At 37.2% G+C, this 19,744-nt stretch overlaps 1 protein-coding gene across 2 annotated transcripts in view; it reads left to right on the forward strand.

The window, feature by feature from the left end:
• The first annotated feature begins 680 nt into the window (after nucleotides 1-680).
• The window catches only part of LOC129442779 (corticotropin-releasing factor receptor 2), a 106,767-nt gene continuing 87,703 nt past the window's right edge, over nucleotides 681-19,744 (forward strand). Inside the window, exons 1-3 of one of the 2 annotated variants that reach the window (XM_055203052.2) lie at nucleotides 681-1,615; nucleotides 7,208-7,289; nucleotides 15,851-15,970. In XM_055203052.2, the coding sequence (XP_055059027.1) occupies nucleotides 1,574-1,615; nucleotides 7,208-7,289; nucleotides 15,851-15,970 (244 nt within the window). In that variant the 5' untranslated portion in view covers nucleotides 681-1,573. Of the gene's footprint in view, nucleotides 1,616-7,207; nucleotides 7,290-15,490; nucleotides 15,766-15,850; nucleotides 15,971-19,744 lie in introns of those variants that run through there. The other variant, XM_055203053.2, reaches the window with a different exon arrangement.

Consider the following 19,744-nt stretch of genomic DNA (forward strand, 5'->3'; position numbering starts at 1 on the left):
TTTAATATACTCACATCCTGATCGGGAGTCCTACTTGCCATGTGGATAATCCTATTGCCACCACGTCTTTAAAGTGATAGTTCACCCAAAAATGAAAATTTTGTCTTCATTTTTTCATCCTCATGTTGTTCTAAACCTGTATACCTTTTTTATGATCACAAAAGAAGATATTTTGATAAATGATGGTAAGCACACAGCTGATTGTAACCATTGACTTCCATAGTAAAAAAACAAATATTATGAAAGTATTTTGATAAAGGATGAAGAAGATATTTTGATAAGATGGTAAGCAGTTTGACGGTACCCATTGAATTCCCTCGTATTTGTTTTTTCTATACAGGTAAGAAAGTCAATGATTAACATCAGCTCTGTGCTAAATTCATTTATCAAAATATCTTCTTTTGTGTTCATCAGAAAAAAGAAATTCATACAGGTTTAAAACAACATGAGGATGAGAAAATTTCATTTTTGGATAAACAATCTCTTTAATCTAAGGCCAATGCTTTAAATTTGTTTGAAAGAGAACAATTCTTCACACCATGTTCAAAGCTTTAGTCTCATGATGAATGTGTGCTGTCATGGCCATGTATTTCAGTCCTCTGTCTCAAATAGGTCAGGCAAAAGTCAGAAAATGAAAAGGCAGATTAGATTCTGCCGGTTTAATCAGTAGTGTCCCACTGTTATATGTTCGCCACTCACAATATTGCACAGCTTGTTTGCGTAGACAAAGCTCAGTCTGACTTTAACAAAGCAGACTCCTTATAGAGAAACCACACTTTGATTGTCTCTGTGTGCTGATATTTGATTCACATCATTTGTCATGTATTCATGAGATGAAAAACATCTTTTCTTAAAGTAAAAAGTTACATTTTCTTTTAAAGACTTGCACCTTTAGATCTTTTACACTCGATAGATGAATAGAAATGATACTTTGAATGCACCTATGGTTGCCTTGGATAAAAGCATCTGCAAAAGTTAAATCGTAATACATTTTTTAATACTTCAGCTTCCTTCATACTCCACCTGCTTCCTGCATAGCTCGAGGCCTTCTGACCCCACAGAAGAATCCCAATGGAGCTGTCATGGCCCACATTTCCTCTTAATATCTTTCTCACTCCCAAATCCTCACTTCCTGATGTCAGCTGTCCACAACACGAGCTGCTGCTTATCAACCGACTGCTGACTCAAGTCATTCAAAAAACGAAATAAACTGAAATAACTCCTGAACAGTGAACACACAAAAAAGAGTTTTCCAGACTTCGGAATGTTGTTCTTGGCAGCCATGCGGCCGACCAGCTAATGGGTTAACAGAGCTCGGAGGAGCGATTGGTTTGTTTCAGACCGACTCTCACTAGTTGGATAAAGATTTGTTAGAAAACATTGTTCAGTTGAAGTGAGATTAGTTGCTCTGAAGAACTATTTAGTTTCTGGGCAGATTTTAATATTGGACTTTTCAATGGACAGTTAACGGTGGATGTTTTTTCAAAACAATGACATTAGACCTTTTTATCGGGACTTTATATTTTACATTTTTGTTCCATGGATGATGCCAATCTGAAATGAAATTCATGAAATGGATGTAATCAAAGCAATGATATTTCTTACTTTGGCATATGTAAGTATTTGTTATTTTATAGACTAAGTTATTTGAATTAAAGTGGGTGTTGTAAATCCAATACACTCCAATGATACCAATGCTGCTCTTTTAATAAAGTGGTGCAATGGTTTTATGGTAATTACCTTATTGCATTTCAGACAAACAGAAAACATTGTGCTGCACCATAGATTACATAACATTATCTATGCGTTTTTATTGTTGTAAAGGCAAACTCAATGAAGTCAAATGTAGCTCATACTGTACTCATGTACTCATTGAAGTTTGACGTAATTCATCACGTTTGCATATACAGAGTCATGAACACAAGTGACAGCGTCATTAAAAAATCCTCTGGGGATGACTGTGGGAAAGGTTAGCACTGGGAAAGTTAGTATTTGACCACCAAAGGTATTAAACATGATTAGGTTTTTTTGGTATCTATCTGCACTACAAACATGCACAACTATAGGTAGAAAGAGTATTAATTTGTTTGACAAGGTTCTGTTATGAAACACAGCATAGATTTATTTACTTTCATTTGACATTGTTGAGTTGAGTACATTGTTTATTTTTTATTACAATACTGTACTTTTGCTGTATCATTTTCGTTTTATAATTTCCCCACATTTACTATAATCTCTGAGATAAAAAACCCACTTTGAAATAGATAAGATCTCTGGACATCCCAGTAAATAGGTAACCTATATATCAATACTTGAGCATTACTTCTGTTTCAAAAGAATTGCAGTTTGTTCTCAATTAGATAAAAGACTTGAAATTGTATTAGAACCCAGTTCATTTTAATGTCTTCTAATATTAATAGAAGCTGACTGTGATACTGCGGTGCCCTTTAAATCAGCTCATACCATACAGCACAGGAGTCTTTTAGGTCAAGCTCCACTATTAACTCATTCTTTACCATGCAGACTGTTAGTCAAGAAAAGTAAGAAGAATTAAAAGCACTGTAGTCTTCTTAGTTATTTTTTTAAATTCAAAATATTTACATACATCTATATTTATTTATGAAATTTAAACTCATGCAGGGAGAGAGCCTGGTACACACTGGATGATTTTTACATCTTAAACCATTTTTAATCCATGGGAGACCACAGGGACAATGTCAAATGAGTTTTTAAACAAAATCCTCAGAAAGCACACACTGGATAATTTGACCCGACCACACATGTGATACTGTGGTAACAATTTTAAAGGCAAACACCACCGTTTTTCAATATTTAACTATGTTCTTACATCAACTTTGATGAATTAATACATACCTATCTTTTTTCAGTGCGTGCACTTAATTTTTGTACAGCGCGTCGTGAATGTGTCAGCATTCAGCCCAGCACAATTCATTCCTTAGGATCCAAACAGGGATGAATTTAGAAGCCACCAAACACTTCCATGTTTTCCCTATTTAAAGACTGTTACATGAGTAGTTACACAGTAAGTAATAAAACGTGGCGGTTTTTTAAGCAGATAAAAAATGAGACCTATATTGTATGGCAGAAGAGCACTTAGTTTGCAGCACTTCGACCTCCGGTGCAGTAACATGTTGGGGTAGTTCTTGCATGACACATTATAAAAGCACTTTTACTGTTCTTAATACTCCTCTTTTAAGTCATGTTTGTGGGCGTCTTGTTTCAGTTTTAAAAGCACGCAACATCTGGTTTAAAGGACAAGTTCGGTATTTTACACCCAAAGCCCTGTTTTCACTTTGTTTATGATGAAATAGAATGGTTTTGACTGAAAATTGGACATATGATGCTGGCCCGAAAATTTTTGGGTGTTTGTTGTATCACCTCCACCTCTACAATGGCTGCATAGGTGAACTGGAACAATCCTTCCCAAAATGCACCAAAGTTTCGTCCACAAAGACGTGAAACTCACCGAGTGGCCAGGGGTCCTCACCGATATGCCCACACAAAAATCGCTGCAAAAGACGCCTTCCAACAGGTGTTTTAGCATTCGTTGTAAACTTGTGGACCTATTTTTCCAAACGCCTCACACCCGTATATTCTTTCATTGAGAGCTTGAATAATAGACACTCCAGCCCAGTTGGTGACGATAATCCACCTTTGCCAAATGCAAGAATACAAACAACGTTCCCGGCGCGGAGTAATACCGTACCTCACAGCACATATAATACAAGTCAATGGAGTTGTACAAAAACTACGATAAAACCTGTTGGAATGAATCTTTTGCAGCGATTCCTGTGCTAGCACATCAGCGAACATCCCTGACCACTCGGTGAGTTTCACGTATTTGTAACCGAAAGTTTAATGCATTTTAGGAAGGATTGTTCCAGTGCACCTATGCAGCCGTTGTAGAGGTGGGGGGTAATACAACAAACAACCGAAAATTCTCGGGCCAGCATCATATGTCCAAATTTCAGTCAAAACCGTTCTATTTCATCATAAACAATCTGAAAACAGGGCTTTAAGTGTAAAATACCGAACTTGTCCTTTAAGCTTGCACACTTTCATTGGCTATTGCAGCTTTTACGTCAGAGACAGCCCGATCAAGAGTCGTAAATATCAAACTTGTTTGAAATTTACGAATTGGGATAGGGAAGGCTCCAAAGCAATTTGGTGTAGCAATAATCACAAGTAATCACAATGAAACCACACACACCAATAAAATAGTCTGTGGCAAAACACTAATTGGGTCACGCCCCCTTTCGATCGCCGAGGGTGCAAATCAAGCTTACGATTTTCAAGTGTGTGGCCAGCCTAAACCAAGCAAAAATGTGAAATGTCAAAGACGAGTAGGAAAGGTGAAAAAGGCCAAAACAAACAATTTATTGGATTAATAATTTAAGGTAATTTATTAGACTACTCTGTTTTTCTGTAGTAAATTGGAAGGGTTGTATCACCATCTCAGTGTTTATTTAGCAATATGACCAGCTGACTGCACATTATTAAGTTCTTAAAACTCTGCTACATACTGTATATACTGGCATTTCAGTTGCGGTCACAATATCTTAAATGTAAACTTATCTTAACTTATATTGTAATATCTGAATACAAAAATTATTAGTGATTTGACGATTTATTCTTTAGTTGTCTAATATACAATTATATGCATATAAAGCTACATGGTTGGTATAATGAGCTTCACATACTGGTCTCAAAGACGTCCACTTTTATATAAAGCTGACATCAGTTGTTTCTGTACAGTAGTTTATTAGCCTTGCTTTAGCAGCACAATGGCCATGTATTCAATCTCCAGGGAACACATATACAGTATAAAACAAAAATGTATAGCTTGAATGCACTGTAAGTCGCTTTGGAAAAAGTTTCTGCAAATGCTGAAGGTACATGCCAATTAAACACACTTCAGACAGTTGTATACACAGTACAAAAACTGTCAAAATGTAGTATTGTATTCATCAGCATTGTGAAACGTATTAAATAGTTTGACTTTGTACATTCCTCGATATTTATTAACATATAAAAGCACAAATAAAATGCTAAAACAAATACACTTTTGATAAAGCAATGCAAAAGCATTTTTTGCTTAAAATATTCATTCTTTGAAAAGAGAAAAGCAATCACATATCTGTCATGTTTTCACCATGAAGCTCCACTTGACTGAGCAGCAATAACACTCCTGTCCGAGGATTTGATGCCTTTTCATAGACTGTTAAAAGAAACCCGTATCATCTTATAAAAAACTTAGCATGTATATTGTTTTCATTGTAAAATATTAAAAACAAGTTTTCAATTGAAATTACCTTTCTGTCTGAACACTCGGACATTTTCAGAAACGTCACAGAAAAACAGTTGAATTTTCTAAAGAAAATGTGTGATAAAATGTCGTTAAATCTCGATAATGATAAAGTCAGACTGCCGAAGAAAATAACAGCACATGCACTTTTCCTGGCACAAGAAAGCTATTTAAAACTTTGTATGGATGACAATGCTGTAATTGATAACTGGATACTCTTTTATTCTTTAAATTGCTGCTGCAAATTAAAAGCCAAGATTCAAATGTAATTTATTTCCACATGGGTTCATTTTTAGTAACTGATCAAGCTGTGCTGCCATTGCGCTGTTTGTGTTATTCTGAAGGTGAAACAATTCCTAAAATTAACTCACAGAGTCCACTTTCATCTTTGGATAGTGACCCCCATTATTGTGACTTTTGTAATTTTTATGATTGATGTGTATGAGAATAAAAAGGCGGAGAAGCAGTTTTTGTTCAGTTACAGTTGATGAAAGGTGAGGAGCTGTCTGTAACGTATATGGTTGCCATCTGTCAATGACCGATCAAAATGACTGATCACAGGCAAGAGTCGAAGAAAGGACAGGGCTGTCTTATGCACAATCATACCCGATGCTGGTGGTAAAGTGTGGCTGTCAGGCAAGAGCTGATGGCCTGGACACAACCCCAGAAAGCAAAGCAATTACCTCAATGAGGTGACATGCACTTTCCCTAAGAAAAGAGCACACACATGCTCTAATGCACAAACAAACCAGGCCACCTGGTGATTTATGGAGAGCATGCCAAACACGATCTATAGATTTCTATTACATTGAGGATGGAGGTTTAAAAGGCCACAAGTTTTAATCTTTCAAGAAAAACTGAAATGAAATTGAAATGACCCTTTTCTTACTTTTTAAAGGTCACAAAATTCCGAAATGTTCACCTCTGGAGGTCAATCTAAATATTAACTGAGCTTTTTAATTTTATTTCTGTTTATTTATTTATTGCATTTATTGCAAGTTTGGTTTGTGTGATTGATGCATTTTTAAGCAATAAACATTAAATTTCCTTTAAAGGCAAACACCACCGTTTTTTAATATTTTACTATGTTCTTACCTCAACTTAGATGAATTAATACATACCTATCTTATTTCAATGCATGCAATTTAATCTTTGTACAGCGCTTCGTGAATGTGTTAGCATTTAGCTTAGCCCCATTCATTCCTTAGGATCCAAACAGGGGTGAATTTAGAAGCCACCAAACACTTCCATGTTTTCCCTATTTAAAGACTGTTACTGTACATGAGTAGTTACACGAGTAAGTATGATGGCACAAAATAAAACGTTGGTTTGGAGCCATAGGAATGAATTGGGCTAGGCTAAATGCTAACACATTCAAGAAGTGCTGTACAAAGATTGAAAGTGCATGCATTGAAAAAAGATAGGTATGTATTAATTCATATAAGTTGAGGTAAGAACATAGTAAAATATTGAAAATGGTGGTGTTTTGCTTTAAAAATAAACAAATACAATTTAAAATTTTCACCCAGCGGGTGGGTCAAAAAGGGAGAGCACATCCGTTGGGTTAACCCCCCAAAATATATTTGACCTAACAATGGGTTCAACAACACAGCATTTTGGGTTGAAACAACCCAGCCTAGGTTAAATTGCAACCCAACAAGCTGGGCTCTTTCTTTTTTGACCCAACACTGGGTTGAAAATAACCCAGCATATTTTAAAGTATGTGTTGTAGCCTACATGAAGTAAATTACACTTTTGATAATTAAATAAAGTAACTGAGGTGGCCTTGTAGCATTTAAAACTACCATATTTTTATGTTAATGTAACCTTATATAATAGTTCATCCACATATCTAATAGTCATGTTGGTTTTCTTTTGCAGCCTAATGCTGTGTGTGAATCATCTCTGTTTGTGCTACTGCAGAAGTATTGCGAAGCTCTTTCTGCTCTGCACAACATTACAGGTAAAAAATATTTCTTTTTAACATTAAAAGACCTTTATTTTACAAAATATGCCTAGAGCTATATCCCAAGTAGTAGTGAAGTTGTTTTGTTACACTAGAGATCCCTAAGTCGCACTCTTTCAAGCTATTCAGCTATTTTGACAAGCGTTGCCTTTATCTGTCCAGCTGAAGCAGAGAAGTGGGAATGAAATTATCAGCGCGCTTCCCTCGACAACAGCGGTGCAAGGACGAGGAGGTCAAAGAGCTTTAAGTATTTGTGCTAATTAAAAGGCTTAACAGGCGAAGCACACTTGAAAGAGCAGTATTAAACTGAGAAACTCACACATTCTGACTCACTTTTAACAACCCTAGCAAATCAGTCAAGCTTTGCGAGTCATAAGATTTAAGTCGCTGTGTCAGTAGACTTTAAGAATGACTCATTACATGGCTTTCGAACACTTGATTCTGATTGGTCAAGACGGCCATGCTCAATACTGACGCACATCTGGAATTAAGTGGTATTGGGATTAAATGTATTAATTTCACATATAATAATCATTTTCACATTGAAAAAACAAGAAAAAACATATTATTGAGATTGAGGGCAGCAATTTTTATATACTTGTTTTGTGGAGTTAGTGGGGATAAGGCATGGGTTGGTACCCGTTACAAGGTTTACAGAGATTTTAAGCAGTCAAGGTTTGAAAAGCTTTTTCGTGATACCACCATGATCATGTGATTGATTTGATGTACATTTAATATATATTCCCAATTTTTTTGAAAGATGATTATAATATAAAAGCTTTATTTTTATGTGGCATACCTGTTGAAATCTATTGTGTCCTGTTGAAAAGTTGTTGTTTGTATAAGCAGACATCATATAAAAACGCATTTTAGTTTCTGTTGCAATAGCAATATCGCAGCACTGTGAATACCATGAATACATACCGCCAAAATCTCATACCGGCCCATGCCTAGTGGGGATGCATTTTTGATGCGCGGGTTGATCCGAAATGCCGCATCACTCTGGCAGACTGCACAAATGCAAGCTCTTGTGGAAAACCATTCGGGACGTTCCACAGTTCAAGTTTGATTCTGACCTGCGAATTGTATCACAATACGTGACCAATAGATGACACCTCACAGTGTGACTGAAAATAACAGTATCACACTATCCCATTTTGTACAATAAAACAAAAGCATCAATAACAGTGCAAGCACATTGAAATAAAAACAATACACTTTAGAGTGTGATGATATATCTGTTTGTTGGTTATATGCAGCGGTCTGCATAGAAATGTAAGAAAATGTACACTCACCTAAAGGATTATTAGGAACACTCCCTTTCACCTTTAGAACTGCCTTAATTCTATGTGGCATTGATTCAACAAGGTGCTGAAAGCATTCTTTAGAAATGTTGGCCCATATTGATAGGATAGGATCTTGCAGTTGATGGAGATTTGTGGGATGCACATCCAGGGCACGAAGCTCCCGTTCCACCGCATCCCAAAGATGCTCTATTGTTTTGAGATCTGGTGACTGTGGGGGCCATTTTAGTACAATGAAATCATTGTCATGTTCAAAAAAACAAACAAATTTGAAATGATTCGAGCTTTGAGACATGGTGCATTACCCTGCTGGAAGTAGCCATCAGAAGATGGGTAAGTGGTGGTCATAAAGGGATGGACATGGTCAGAAGCAATGCTCAGGTAGGCTGTGGCATTTAAACGATGCCCAATTGGCACTAAGGGGCCTATAGTGTGCCAAGAAAACATCCCCCACACCATTACACCACCACCACCAGCCTGCACAGTGGTAACAAGGCATGATGGATCCATGTTCTCATTCTGTTTACGCCAAATTCTGACTCCACCATCTGAATGTCTCAATAGAAATTGAGACTCATCAGACCAGGCAACAGTTTTTTCCAGTCTTCAACTGTCCAATTTTGGTGAGCTCCTGCAAATTGTAGCCTCTTTTTCCTATTTGTAGTGGAGATGAGTGGTAGCCGGTGAGGTCTTCTGCTGTTGTAGTCCATCCTCCTCAAGGTTGTGCGTGTTGTGGCTTCACAAATGCTTTGCTGCATACCTCGATTGTAACGAGTGGTTATTTCAGTCAAAGTTGCTCTTCTATCAGCTTGAATCAGTCGGCCCATTCTCCTCTGACTTCTGGCATCAACAAGGCATTTTTGCCCACAGGACTGCCGCATACTGGATGTTTTTCCCTTTTCACACTATTCTTTGTAAACCTTAGAAATGGTTGTGCGTGAAAATCCCAGTAATTGAGCAGATTATGAAATACTCGTCTGGCCCCAACAACCATGCGCACTCAAAATGGCTTAAATCACCTTTCTTTCCCATTCTAATTTCAGTTTGGAGTTCAGGAAATTGTCTTGACCAGGACCACACCCCTAAATGCATTGAAGCAACTGCCATGTGATTGGTTTATTAGATAATTGCATTAATGAGAAATTGAACAGGTGCTCCTAATAATCCTTTAGGTGTGTATATATGCATATTTTAAGTGTAAACAGTGTGAAATAAAAGCACAAAAGAACTGAAGCAATGATTTGATCACCTTTCTGAATCTCATTAGCATCATTGAAGTGTCCAAAAAGCTTCCTGCACAGGTAGAAACAATGCTGAAGACAAAAGACTAGGCTTTTTTAAATCTCTACCTCATGACAGACTGTTACAGGCTACATTTCATGTTTTCAGGGCACAGAAGTGAGAGCAGAACAAGCCTTTCCTTACCGCCGCGGGCCCTCAAAAATGCTCTCTGATCACTTGTACATTTGCACGTTTTTGAAGTCTTAAATTATGCAACGCTGATGTAACGTTTGTTCTCTGTAGCTCAGTTTGGGCTTCTTTTGCTCTTTGAAAGCAGTCTACCACAAAGGAAACTGCATGCTGACTTCACCAGTGATATCCGTTTGAACATACATTTATTGCACGCCAGGGGACACACCGATGTGGTGAGCATCTTTCTTAATTCACACCGTAAAGCAAACCTAACCTTCATATGGGCTGCAGTAGGTAATCTATTCGAAGAGAAAACATCATTTATTGTGCTACATAATAATCAATCGCATATGAGAATCTTTCTTACGTGTGCTTGAGGTTTTTCATTTACTAAAAGCATATCCTTAGGAGTCACTTGACTAACACTCAAAAACATTACTCGGCTAGCTTAGTGATTTTCTTTAAGATACTGTAAAGCCATAAGAATTTTAATGGAGTGAATCAAGCCTTGCTGTAATATATAATTTAATGTATTGAGATGCACTGTGTGTTTTTACTTAAAATGATTATTGAACACAATCCTAATTATACACAGAACTATTAAAAATATGAATAAAATTGACTTTTATCTTGAACCTTTGCTTTTATTTGTAGTCGGTGGTACAGTAGCTGCCATGAGTCACAGCCTGACTGCTGTTGCGACAGATTTCTCATAACATCACATAGCACCCGATTTGGCAGATGATTTTATTCAAAGTGACTCACAGTGAGAGGATTCAGGCTTCACATTTTATCAGCAGATGTATTGCTTGTGAAGTGAACCTGCAACCTTGGTGTTGATAAAGTCATGTCGTACCAGATGAGCTACAGTACCCCACATGGAAATAACCTATATGAGGATATATGTGCATATATGAAACCTATATGCAGCTAATATGCACATACAGTATACACAGCATATATGCCCATATATGATAAGTTATGCTGCATATATGCGTATATATATGCCCCATATAGGCAAAATTGAGGTGCATATACGGTATGTGCATACACAGGCCATATAGGTCTCCTGTATTGCTTCTTTATATTCACACATAAGCCCTATACATACAAAATATCTCTCCTATATAGCTCATGGCAGGATCTGGTCATTTTGTAGCTTATACTGTATCGCACTTTGGCAACTGTAATACATGATGCCTAACTTATATTTTATATTAAGGAAATAACTAAGAACTAACAAAAAATATGCAAGAACTTATGTATGTGCCAACACGTGAAATTGGTATTACATATAATTGACATGTTATGGAATTGAACTATGGCAATTAGAGGAGATGAAAAGCTATGATGTCTACACGTTTTCCTGAAACATTTACAAGGTCAAATCTGAAGATAGTGGAAAAGAAGGAAGGTTGGGTGTTTGAAAACCCAACAGTGGCACAGATGTGAGAGCGGGTTGTCTCATGATCAAAAGGTCGGGGGTTTGAATCCCAGCTCCTGCAGGTGCAGACTGTCATTGGTTGGACTTTTATTTATGTTGCCTAGCAGCTATGGATTATAATAATTTTACTAGGTGAACATATAGGTGCATATACGTACATATAATATAGGAAAACGGCCAATTTTATATATGTCACATATATTAAAAACCTATATCAAAACCTATATTAAAACATATATGTTTGTATAGGTTCTTTCCATAAATGAAAATCAATCTTAAAGCTCACAAAGTAAGGCTACTTTTTGTCTGTGATCATTTACAACATTGGCAAGTGTGTGATGCTGTGATGTATTGCAATCCAAGCCTTTAGTTAACATTATAGATATGCCAAACCAAAATTGCTATTTGATAGGGATGAGAAATAGTGATACTCAAGTTCCTGATCTTAAATCGAGATCTTCACAGTGGTTTTTATTTAAATGGTCATATTTACCTAGCGTAGATATAATGAATATCATGAAACAAATGGACTTTGTTAGCAAATATTAATGTGCAGAAATGTTGTAAAAATCCAATTCTTCACAGAGCATTGAATCGAACATAAAAAGTCTTTATTAAATAGTAACTTTTTAAAGTTCCTGTGTAATGGAAAATAAATGGCAAACATAAAAGGAGTCTGACAATTTGCATTTTAGGCCCATTTTATGTCTTTAATTGCTATAATTACTCTTTGTGTCTACTGAAAAGAATTCTTAATAGAGAATGTTGGCCTTGATTGTTCTTTAAGTAGCACCTAGCCATTGTTTGTCAGATATCAGTACTTCCTATGACATGATGGCCCACATGATTTATACTGCTGGTGGGTGGACTCAGGGCCCGTGAATTGTAGTGGTGACCCTGTTAGACACAAGTGGTATTTATAATTCTTCTTCATGAGAGCATTTTATATGCACCTACAATAAGATGAGTCATCAGGATGTTGGTCTATTGTTCTAAAGAGAAAAGCTGTCAGTTCCCTATATCTTAAATATACGTTTAGTTTGTTAACTGCAAAAGAGTCCACCAACATACGAACAAAGAGTCTTTAATGCAATAGAACAGAATCTCGTTGTATGATTGCTATCTATCAGAAGTTCAACAATAAACAAAGCTGGTGTCATAATGTTAAGATTAAGTTAACCTTGTTCTTCCAACTTTTAAATTTATATGTATACATGCGTTTACAAGGATATGTAGGGGTGCGTGGGGCAAAAACGAATGCGGGGTTAGTTGTAACACGGTCTGTTTACATTTGCACAGGGTTTGCACGATTTGTTTATCTGGTATTTTTTTCACGCTGCCAAAAGACGATCCCCCGCAAATTTATGGAAGGGTATAATGTTTTTCCAGAGAGTTATTGATGAAAGAGTGTTTTGGTGGTATCTAAGTACATTTTTTCATCATATGTTTTTTGAGTTGGGTGTGTAAGATACCAAAACCAAAGTTATGTCATCTTTATCAGTGTCTTGTTGACTAAAACAGCATCATTTTAATATGTTTGCAGCTTTTAGCAACTTTTTTGGTAGGCTTGGAAATATTTTCACCCAGTGTTACAACTAACCCCTCAGCACTTACGATATGAAAACAGCTAACGTTAGCGTAATTCTTGCCGTTGTTTTAAATAGGTTACACACCAATGATTTCTGGCTGCCAAAAAAATAAATGTGCCTGTCTTATCAAAAATAGTGTGTCAAAATAGTATGTCAATTTTTGTTCATATCTTTAATATTGATTGAATAAGGTCATGTCAAAGATTAAAATAATAATGGAATTAATGGCTAAATCAGACTTTGATTTTCATTATCTCAGAATTTAATTTTGAGACTTTAGTCTGGTTTTTACAAACTGGGTCACATAAAAAAAGTTTTTTTTGTTGTCATAATTTTGGTGCTTTTTCTCACATATTTAGACATTTGTATCCATTTATAATTGAACTATTGTTAGAAGAGGGCTGGATGAATGAATACAGTGTGGATACCTGTCTAGACAGATATATCCACTTCAAGTCCATATAGACAAAATTATATTGCAATATTTGCCTGCAAACTTAATTTTTAGCAAGTGTTGCAACTAACCCCCTGCCTGTTACAATTAACCTCACCTATGGGGTAAGTTGTAACGTTTGCACTTCTGTCATGTTTGGTGTAATTGACCAAGAATGGTAAGTAATAGAAACAAACTTCAAATGTTCATTTGTTGCTTGTGTAAAATATAATTTATCAAAATAATTTTTTTTTAATGATTCAGCCAAAACCAAAAATCGTTCAGTTGTGCCCCGCTCTCCCCTACTTCCCGCCAAGACCCCCCAGCATTTTGTTTTGACTACTTCAGGCTTTAATTAGTGGTATCAAACCCTTCTCACACCACCCAATAATCACACCCAGGGATTCATTAACATTTAGAGGTACCCCTATTATTAACCAGAGATGTGGTTGTGGTGGCCTAGGCATTTGTGGACAGTGAAATCATAACTTATTTATTACCCTTCTTTATTAATGATTGGAAGCGCTGATTAGGTCTACGAATAAACAGGGTGAAAAAAATCTGATCTCTTTGTCTTCATAATTGAGTGCAAGCAGGCAGTCTGAGTAACGGCAGATTACATTGACACTTCATTTGCTCTGCTTGGTAGGAGGGGATGAAATTTTCTCTTAGAGAAAGAGATGCATCTACTGTATCAATAACAGACTCATCTGTTAAGAAATCACACACGCTCCAATACAGTCTTACCCCATTCCCTCCTATACAGTCATAAGAGGGATTTTATTTCAGTCCAGTCTTTAGAAATTGTAATATAATGATGATAGCTGTAGACATTGAACTTAAGAACAGTACACTCCAAGTCAATGATTTTGACACTTCCCTTCATTTAACCATAATAGTTGTCAATAGAAGAACGTACTGCAATCTTAGAAAAAGGGTGAAAGGGAGTTCACCTAAAATGAAAATTCTGTCAACATTTACTCACTCTCATGTTGTTACAAAGCTGTATAAATTTCTTTGTTCTGCCGAACACAAAGGAAGATTTTTGAGATATGTTTGTAACCGAACCTATCAGACATAGTATTCCTTTTTCCTATGGAAGTGAATGGGGCTTACGAAAGGTTTGAGTACAAACATTTTTTAAAATATCTTCCTTCGTGTTCATCAGAACAAAGACATTTATACAGGTTTGTTACAAGATGAGGGTGAGTAAATGATGACAGAATTTTAATTTTTGGGTGAACTATCCCTTGAAGGTACAAAAGAGGTCCCTTTTTCAAAGTTACGTAGTACATCAAAGGTGTTAAAAAGCTTTAAAGGTACCATCTCCACGATAAAAAGGTACGACTTTTGTACCTTTTTTATGAGAGTGTGAAAGTATGGACATTTTGCCTCTCATATTTTGAAAAATTGCATATTTTCACTCTTTAATTTTATTCTTAGGTGTCTTGCTGTTGTGTTTGGATATATGTGTAAGAAAAGTCCTTGTTGGTGCAAAAAACAGTCAATCTCTTTCTGATTCTTATATAGATGACAGATTAGTCTTCATTTTAGCTCAATGGATAGGGCATTTTAAGCGCAAAGGCAATGGGCTCGATTCCCAGGGAATAATAAAATGTATCTTGAATGCACTGTAAGTTGCTTTGGATAAAAGTGTCTGCAAAAGTGTAATGTGGATTATCACAAATCATAACTGTCTTATATATATATATTTTTGTTTTAAAGTAGTGCAGAGTATTGCTTTTCATTAAAAATATAATAATTGATGCTTAATTGCTATTATTTTAATATAAACATTTGGATACCATTTTTTTTCTTTTCATTTGGATACATTGGGAGTACAGCTTTTAAAATGTTAACATCAGAATCAAATATTTGACTTAAATGCTTTCATTACTAGTAAATCGATTCTGAATCATTGTTAGTCTTTTCCCAACGCAGCCCCTTTTATACGCGGTGTCCCGTAGTATACGTATCCTTCTGACATCATGATCATTTCGGCGCGCACACCGAGTTGTGAGCCACGGACCACGCGCTGTGACGTGCGCTCAGGGCGCGCTTGTCATCAGTGAAGAGGCGAAACTGTATCAAGTTGACAGGGAGGCAGACTCACTGTTGTTGTAACCTCCTGAAACCCTTATTTCTGCTCGTCTCAACGCAATTAAAATAATGGACGCGTCCCTGTTCCAGTTTATCATCAGGGAGTTCGGCGAGCCCAACTGTACTCTTTTGGATGCTTTACAAAACACCTTCTACGACAATTCATCCTTCGCTTTGATGAATTTCGACGGTGCGCATTTCACTTATCTGTTAAAGCGTGTGTCAGGTGTCAATGTATGGTTCAATGCGCGCTCATGAACATCTCTTTAATTTAGGTCTCTACTGTAACGCCACGACGGATGAGATCGGAACTTGCTGGCCCAGAAGCAACTCTGATCGTGTAGTTGAGCGACCGTGTCCGGAGTACATCAACGGCGTCAAATACAACACTACTAGTAAGTTTATTTTTCTAGAATTTATGAACACTACAGTGTTTTTTACATCAATGTTGCAGGATATATGTCAAAACAATGGATTTTGCACATATTTATCAAGTATTAATTAGGAAACGGCGTTTGTGGAGTAGTGCAGGTGCATTCCTGAAGGACAGAGACCTAGCACAACGGTCTATATATTGCCTAAATATAAGACTGTATCTTGGTTTTATATATAACTGGTTGTGTTTTATAAAACATTTACATACATTTACATATGTTTATATATACATTTTATATATATACATTTAACCCAACAGCTGGGCTCGACCCTTTTTGACCCAACGCTGACCCAGCATTTTTTACATATACCTGTATATATATATATTTACACACACACACAAAACATAATTTTAAGATTTCTGTAGATTTTATACTTTCATATCAAAAGCTATGCATGCTTTTTTATTTATAGACATACCATCTGAACTATTAAAAATGTAGAGCAATTGTTCACTCCTTATGTGTGTTTCTGTGAGAGAAGGACAATGATGTCTGCTCTGCCACATGCTCTTTGGTCTAATGTGTGAAATGAGGCGCTCTGTGATGTTATTTTACTACACACACACTGCACACTGCCTCCATGCCGGCACTGTTTGTCTGTGGAGCCGTCTGTCGTGATCCCAATAGAGTTCTGCATGTGTTCATCTGGAGAAATCGGCTTTAAATGAGCAGACATGCTGGTTATTGACTTTGATGGAAAAAACGTGTCAGCTTGAACTTAATCATTGGTAATTAGGTAGATCACTCAGTGGAGAGACTCCAGTCATTAAAGTGTGCCAACTAAAGCTTAGGTGACTGATGTTGGGTTGGCGAGGGATTCATTCATTTACTAGTGTATTTTAAATCTTTGCTTTTTATGTAAAGAGAGACTCGAAGGGGTGTGTTCATTATTGGTTTGGTTACAGCAATTTGGTCTTCAAGATGATGGTCAAAAGTTTGGATATTTAGTCAATATGTTAAACTTTCAAGATGACCTGTGCAAAGTGTTTGCTTATGATTATACTGTATAATGGTATTATGTTTATTTTATAGCTGTTGTCTGCGTTTTATTAGCAGTGGACAAGGATCTGTGCTAAATTCTATTTGTTGAAACCACAAAGTTATAAAAAATGGATTTAAAAAGGGAACAGGACCGTAACAGGAGTGACTTGTCTGCTGTGATAGCTGGCAGTTATGTGCACAAATCAGTGGTATTCTCCCATGTGCTTGCACAGTGTGTAGCTTTCTTTAGTTTATTTATGTTCACAATGGTGGATCACATGGAGCTCCCAGGCAAATGTAAGTCTTTTATTTCTAAGTGCAAATTCAGAATGCATATTTTACCGAGTCAGATATCACTATATTTGCTCCCCTTGTGAATACCCAATGCTCACACCGTGACGCTGGAGACTGGAGCACAGGAGATATGGACGGCTGGTATGGCCGTGGCAATGGAGACTGGAACACAGGCGATATGGATGGCCGTCGTGTTCACGACAGGGTAACCAAATTTTTGGAGCGGAGTTTGGGAAGGAGATCGGGCTTGTGGCCGAGTTTGGGAAGGAGATTGGGCTCATGGCTGAGTTTGGAAAGGACATCGGGCTCATGGCCGAGTTCGGAAAGGGGAGCGTGTGCCTCACGGAGTCCAGGAGAGCGACATGCGCTCATGGAGTCCAGGAGAGCGAGCATGCACCTCACGGCATCCAGGAAAGTGAACATGCACCTCACGTAGTCCAGGAGAGCGAGCATGCGCTTCGCGGAGTTCAGGAGAGCAAGCGGGCACCTAAGGGAGTTCAGGAGAGCTAGCGTGCACTTACGGACTTCAGGAGAGCTAGCGTGCTTTGTTTTATACATAGACTTTTAGTAAGGATTCTATGCACAGTTTTATAAATGAGACCCAAGGAGAGTAAGAGGGGACTTTGGTGAGTTTGGTGAGCGGACACTTCAGGGAACTCTGGATCGGACTCATTAGGTACCTCTGGAGGAGATAACTCGTCAATGGCGGGGAAAGAGTTAATAAAATCGTCTAGGGGCAACATACATATATTAATACACAGTAGCAAAAACAAATCATCATTCAATCCCATCAGAAAGCATGCGTGAAGCATAGTATTGCTCCAGCTCACCTGATGGAAAAAATCCAAAAATTCCTACTGTGGAAGAGAAGGTGATCTGGGGTAATCCTGCTGTCCATGATAGTGCTCTACTCCACGGGAGTGACTGTGTTAAAGAAAAACATGAATAAAGATGAAGGATTTAAACAGGCTTTAATAGCCTGTTTGGGTACATTCAAAAACATGAGTAATAATCAAACACACCATAGCATAGACACGATCGTAATAAGCTTTAAGCATGTTAACTATTATGACAGATTCGTGTATTTGGTCTTGGTGGATTTACACTGCTTCTGCAAATGCAGTAAGATACTTGAAAATTAGAGAAATTAGTTGATCAAAGCAACCTTTTAGAAATTTCAATGAACAAACTGTGCTAAAGCTGCTTTTGAGAAGTTAAATATCAGAATATTAAGCATAGGCCTTGCTGTATAGTTGTAGGTTGCTTTGGGGAAAAGTGTCTTTGGAGAATGAAGACGCTTTGGAGAAACACTGAATATATGTTAGCATTCCATTAATGCCCAAATGACACCAAAGAGTCTAATTTGTTTGTACGCCATTTGTGCACATTTGGATGTTAACTCTTTCCCCGCCAGCGTTTTTAAAAAAAGTTGCCAGCTAGCGCCAGCATTTTTCATGATTTTCACAAAAGTTTATTGCCAGAAAATGTTCTTCTTTAAATATATATATATATATATTGGGGTGGCAGTGGCTCAGTGGTTCATGTAGGTTGTCTACAAACCAGAAGGTTCAATCCCCGGCTCCACCGGACCAAGTGTCGAGGTGTCCTTGAGCAAGACACCCAACCCCAGCTGCTCCAGACGAGCTGGATGGCGCCTTGCATGGCTGACACCGCCGTCGGTGTATGAATGTGGGAGTGAATGGGTGAATGTGAGGCAAATTGTAAAGCGCTTTGGATGGCCATAGGTCTGTTAAAAGCGCTATATAAATGCAGTCCATTTACCATATAAGATATTAGTAATTTTGGCAATCGTATTATGAGATAGTAATACATTTTTCTTCCTTTAAACTGCCCTTAGTATTGTTTTGAAACAGGTAAAGGTCCTTATTTAAATCTATGGGATAAGCTTAGCCTTAAGGATGATCTTTATCCTGCATCAAAGGCATGCCTAATATATTCCTAATAGCAAAGAGTGTCATTGAGCCATTCTTCTGTGCATAGCGAGGTTTTCTCCAGCACTCCAATCCTCCTGGAGGCAAGATTCAACCAACTCTCTCATTCTGTCTGTACAATCTGAAATCTGTTTGCTCCTGACCACTGTGGCTATAAAACGAGGCTGCGCCTCCCTTCATCCACTCTCTAAAATCTCTCTGCTCATCCTCTGCAGGGTCATGGGAGGTCTGAAGCCTGTCCGGGCATCTCAGGCCATAGACAGGAAACATTTTGGACAGATGGCCAGTAAGGGCTGTGCGGTCAATTACATAAATAATTGAGATTAAATTTACAGCTGCCACAATTAACTAATCATGAAAAAGTGTCAGTTATTGCATTCGAATTAGATCTACTTCAGTTGCATACAAACTATTTTAATGGATTCTATTATTTTTCTGTATACTATACATATGCAGTGGTGTGAAAAAGTGTTAATAATTATTAAGGGAAAATAAAATTCAGAAC

This window comes from Misgurnus anguillicaudatus, chromosome 2, assembly GCF_027580225.2.
Source record: "Misgurnus anguillicaudatus chromosome 2, ASM2758022v2, whole genome shotgun sequence".
Taxonomy (NCBI): domain Eukaryota; kingdom Metazoa; phylum Chordata; class Actinopteri; order Cypriniformes; family Cobitidae; genus Misgurnus; species Misgurnus anguillicaudatus.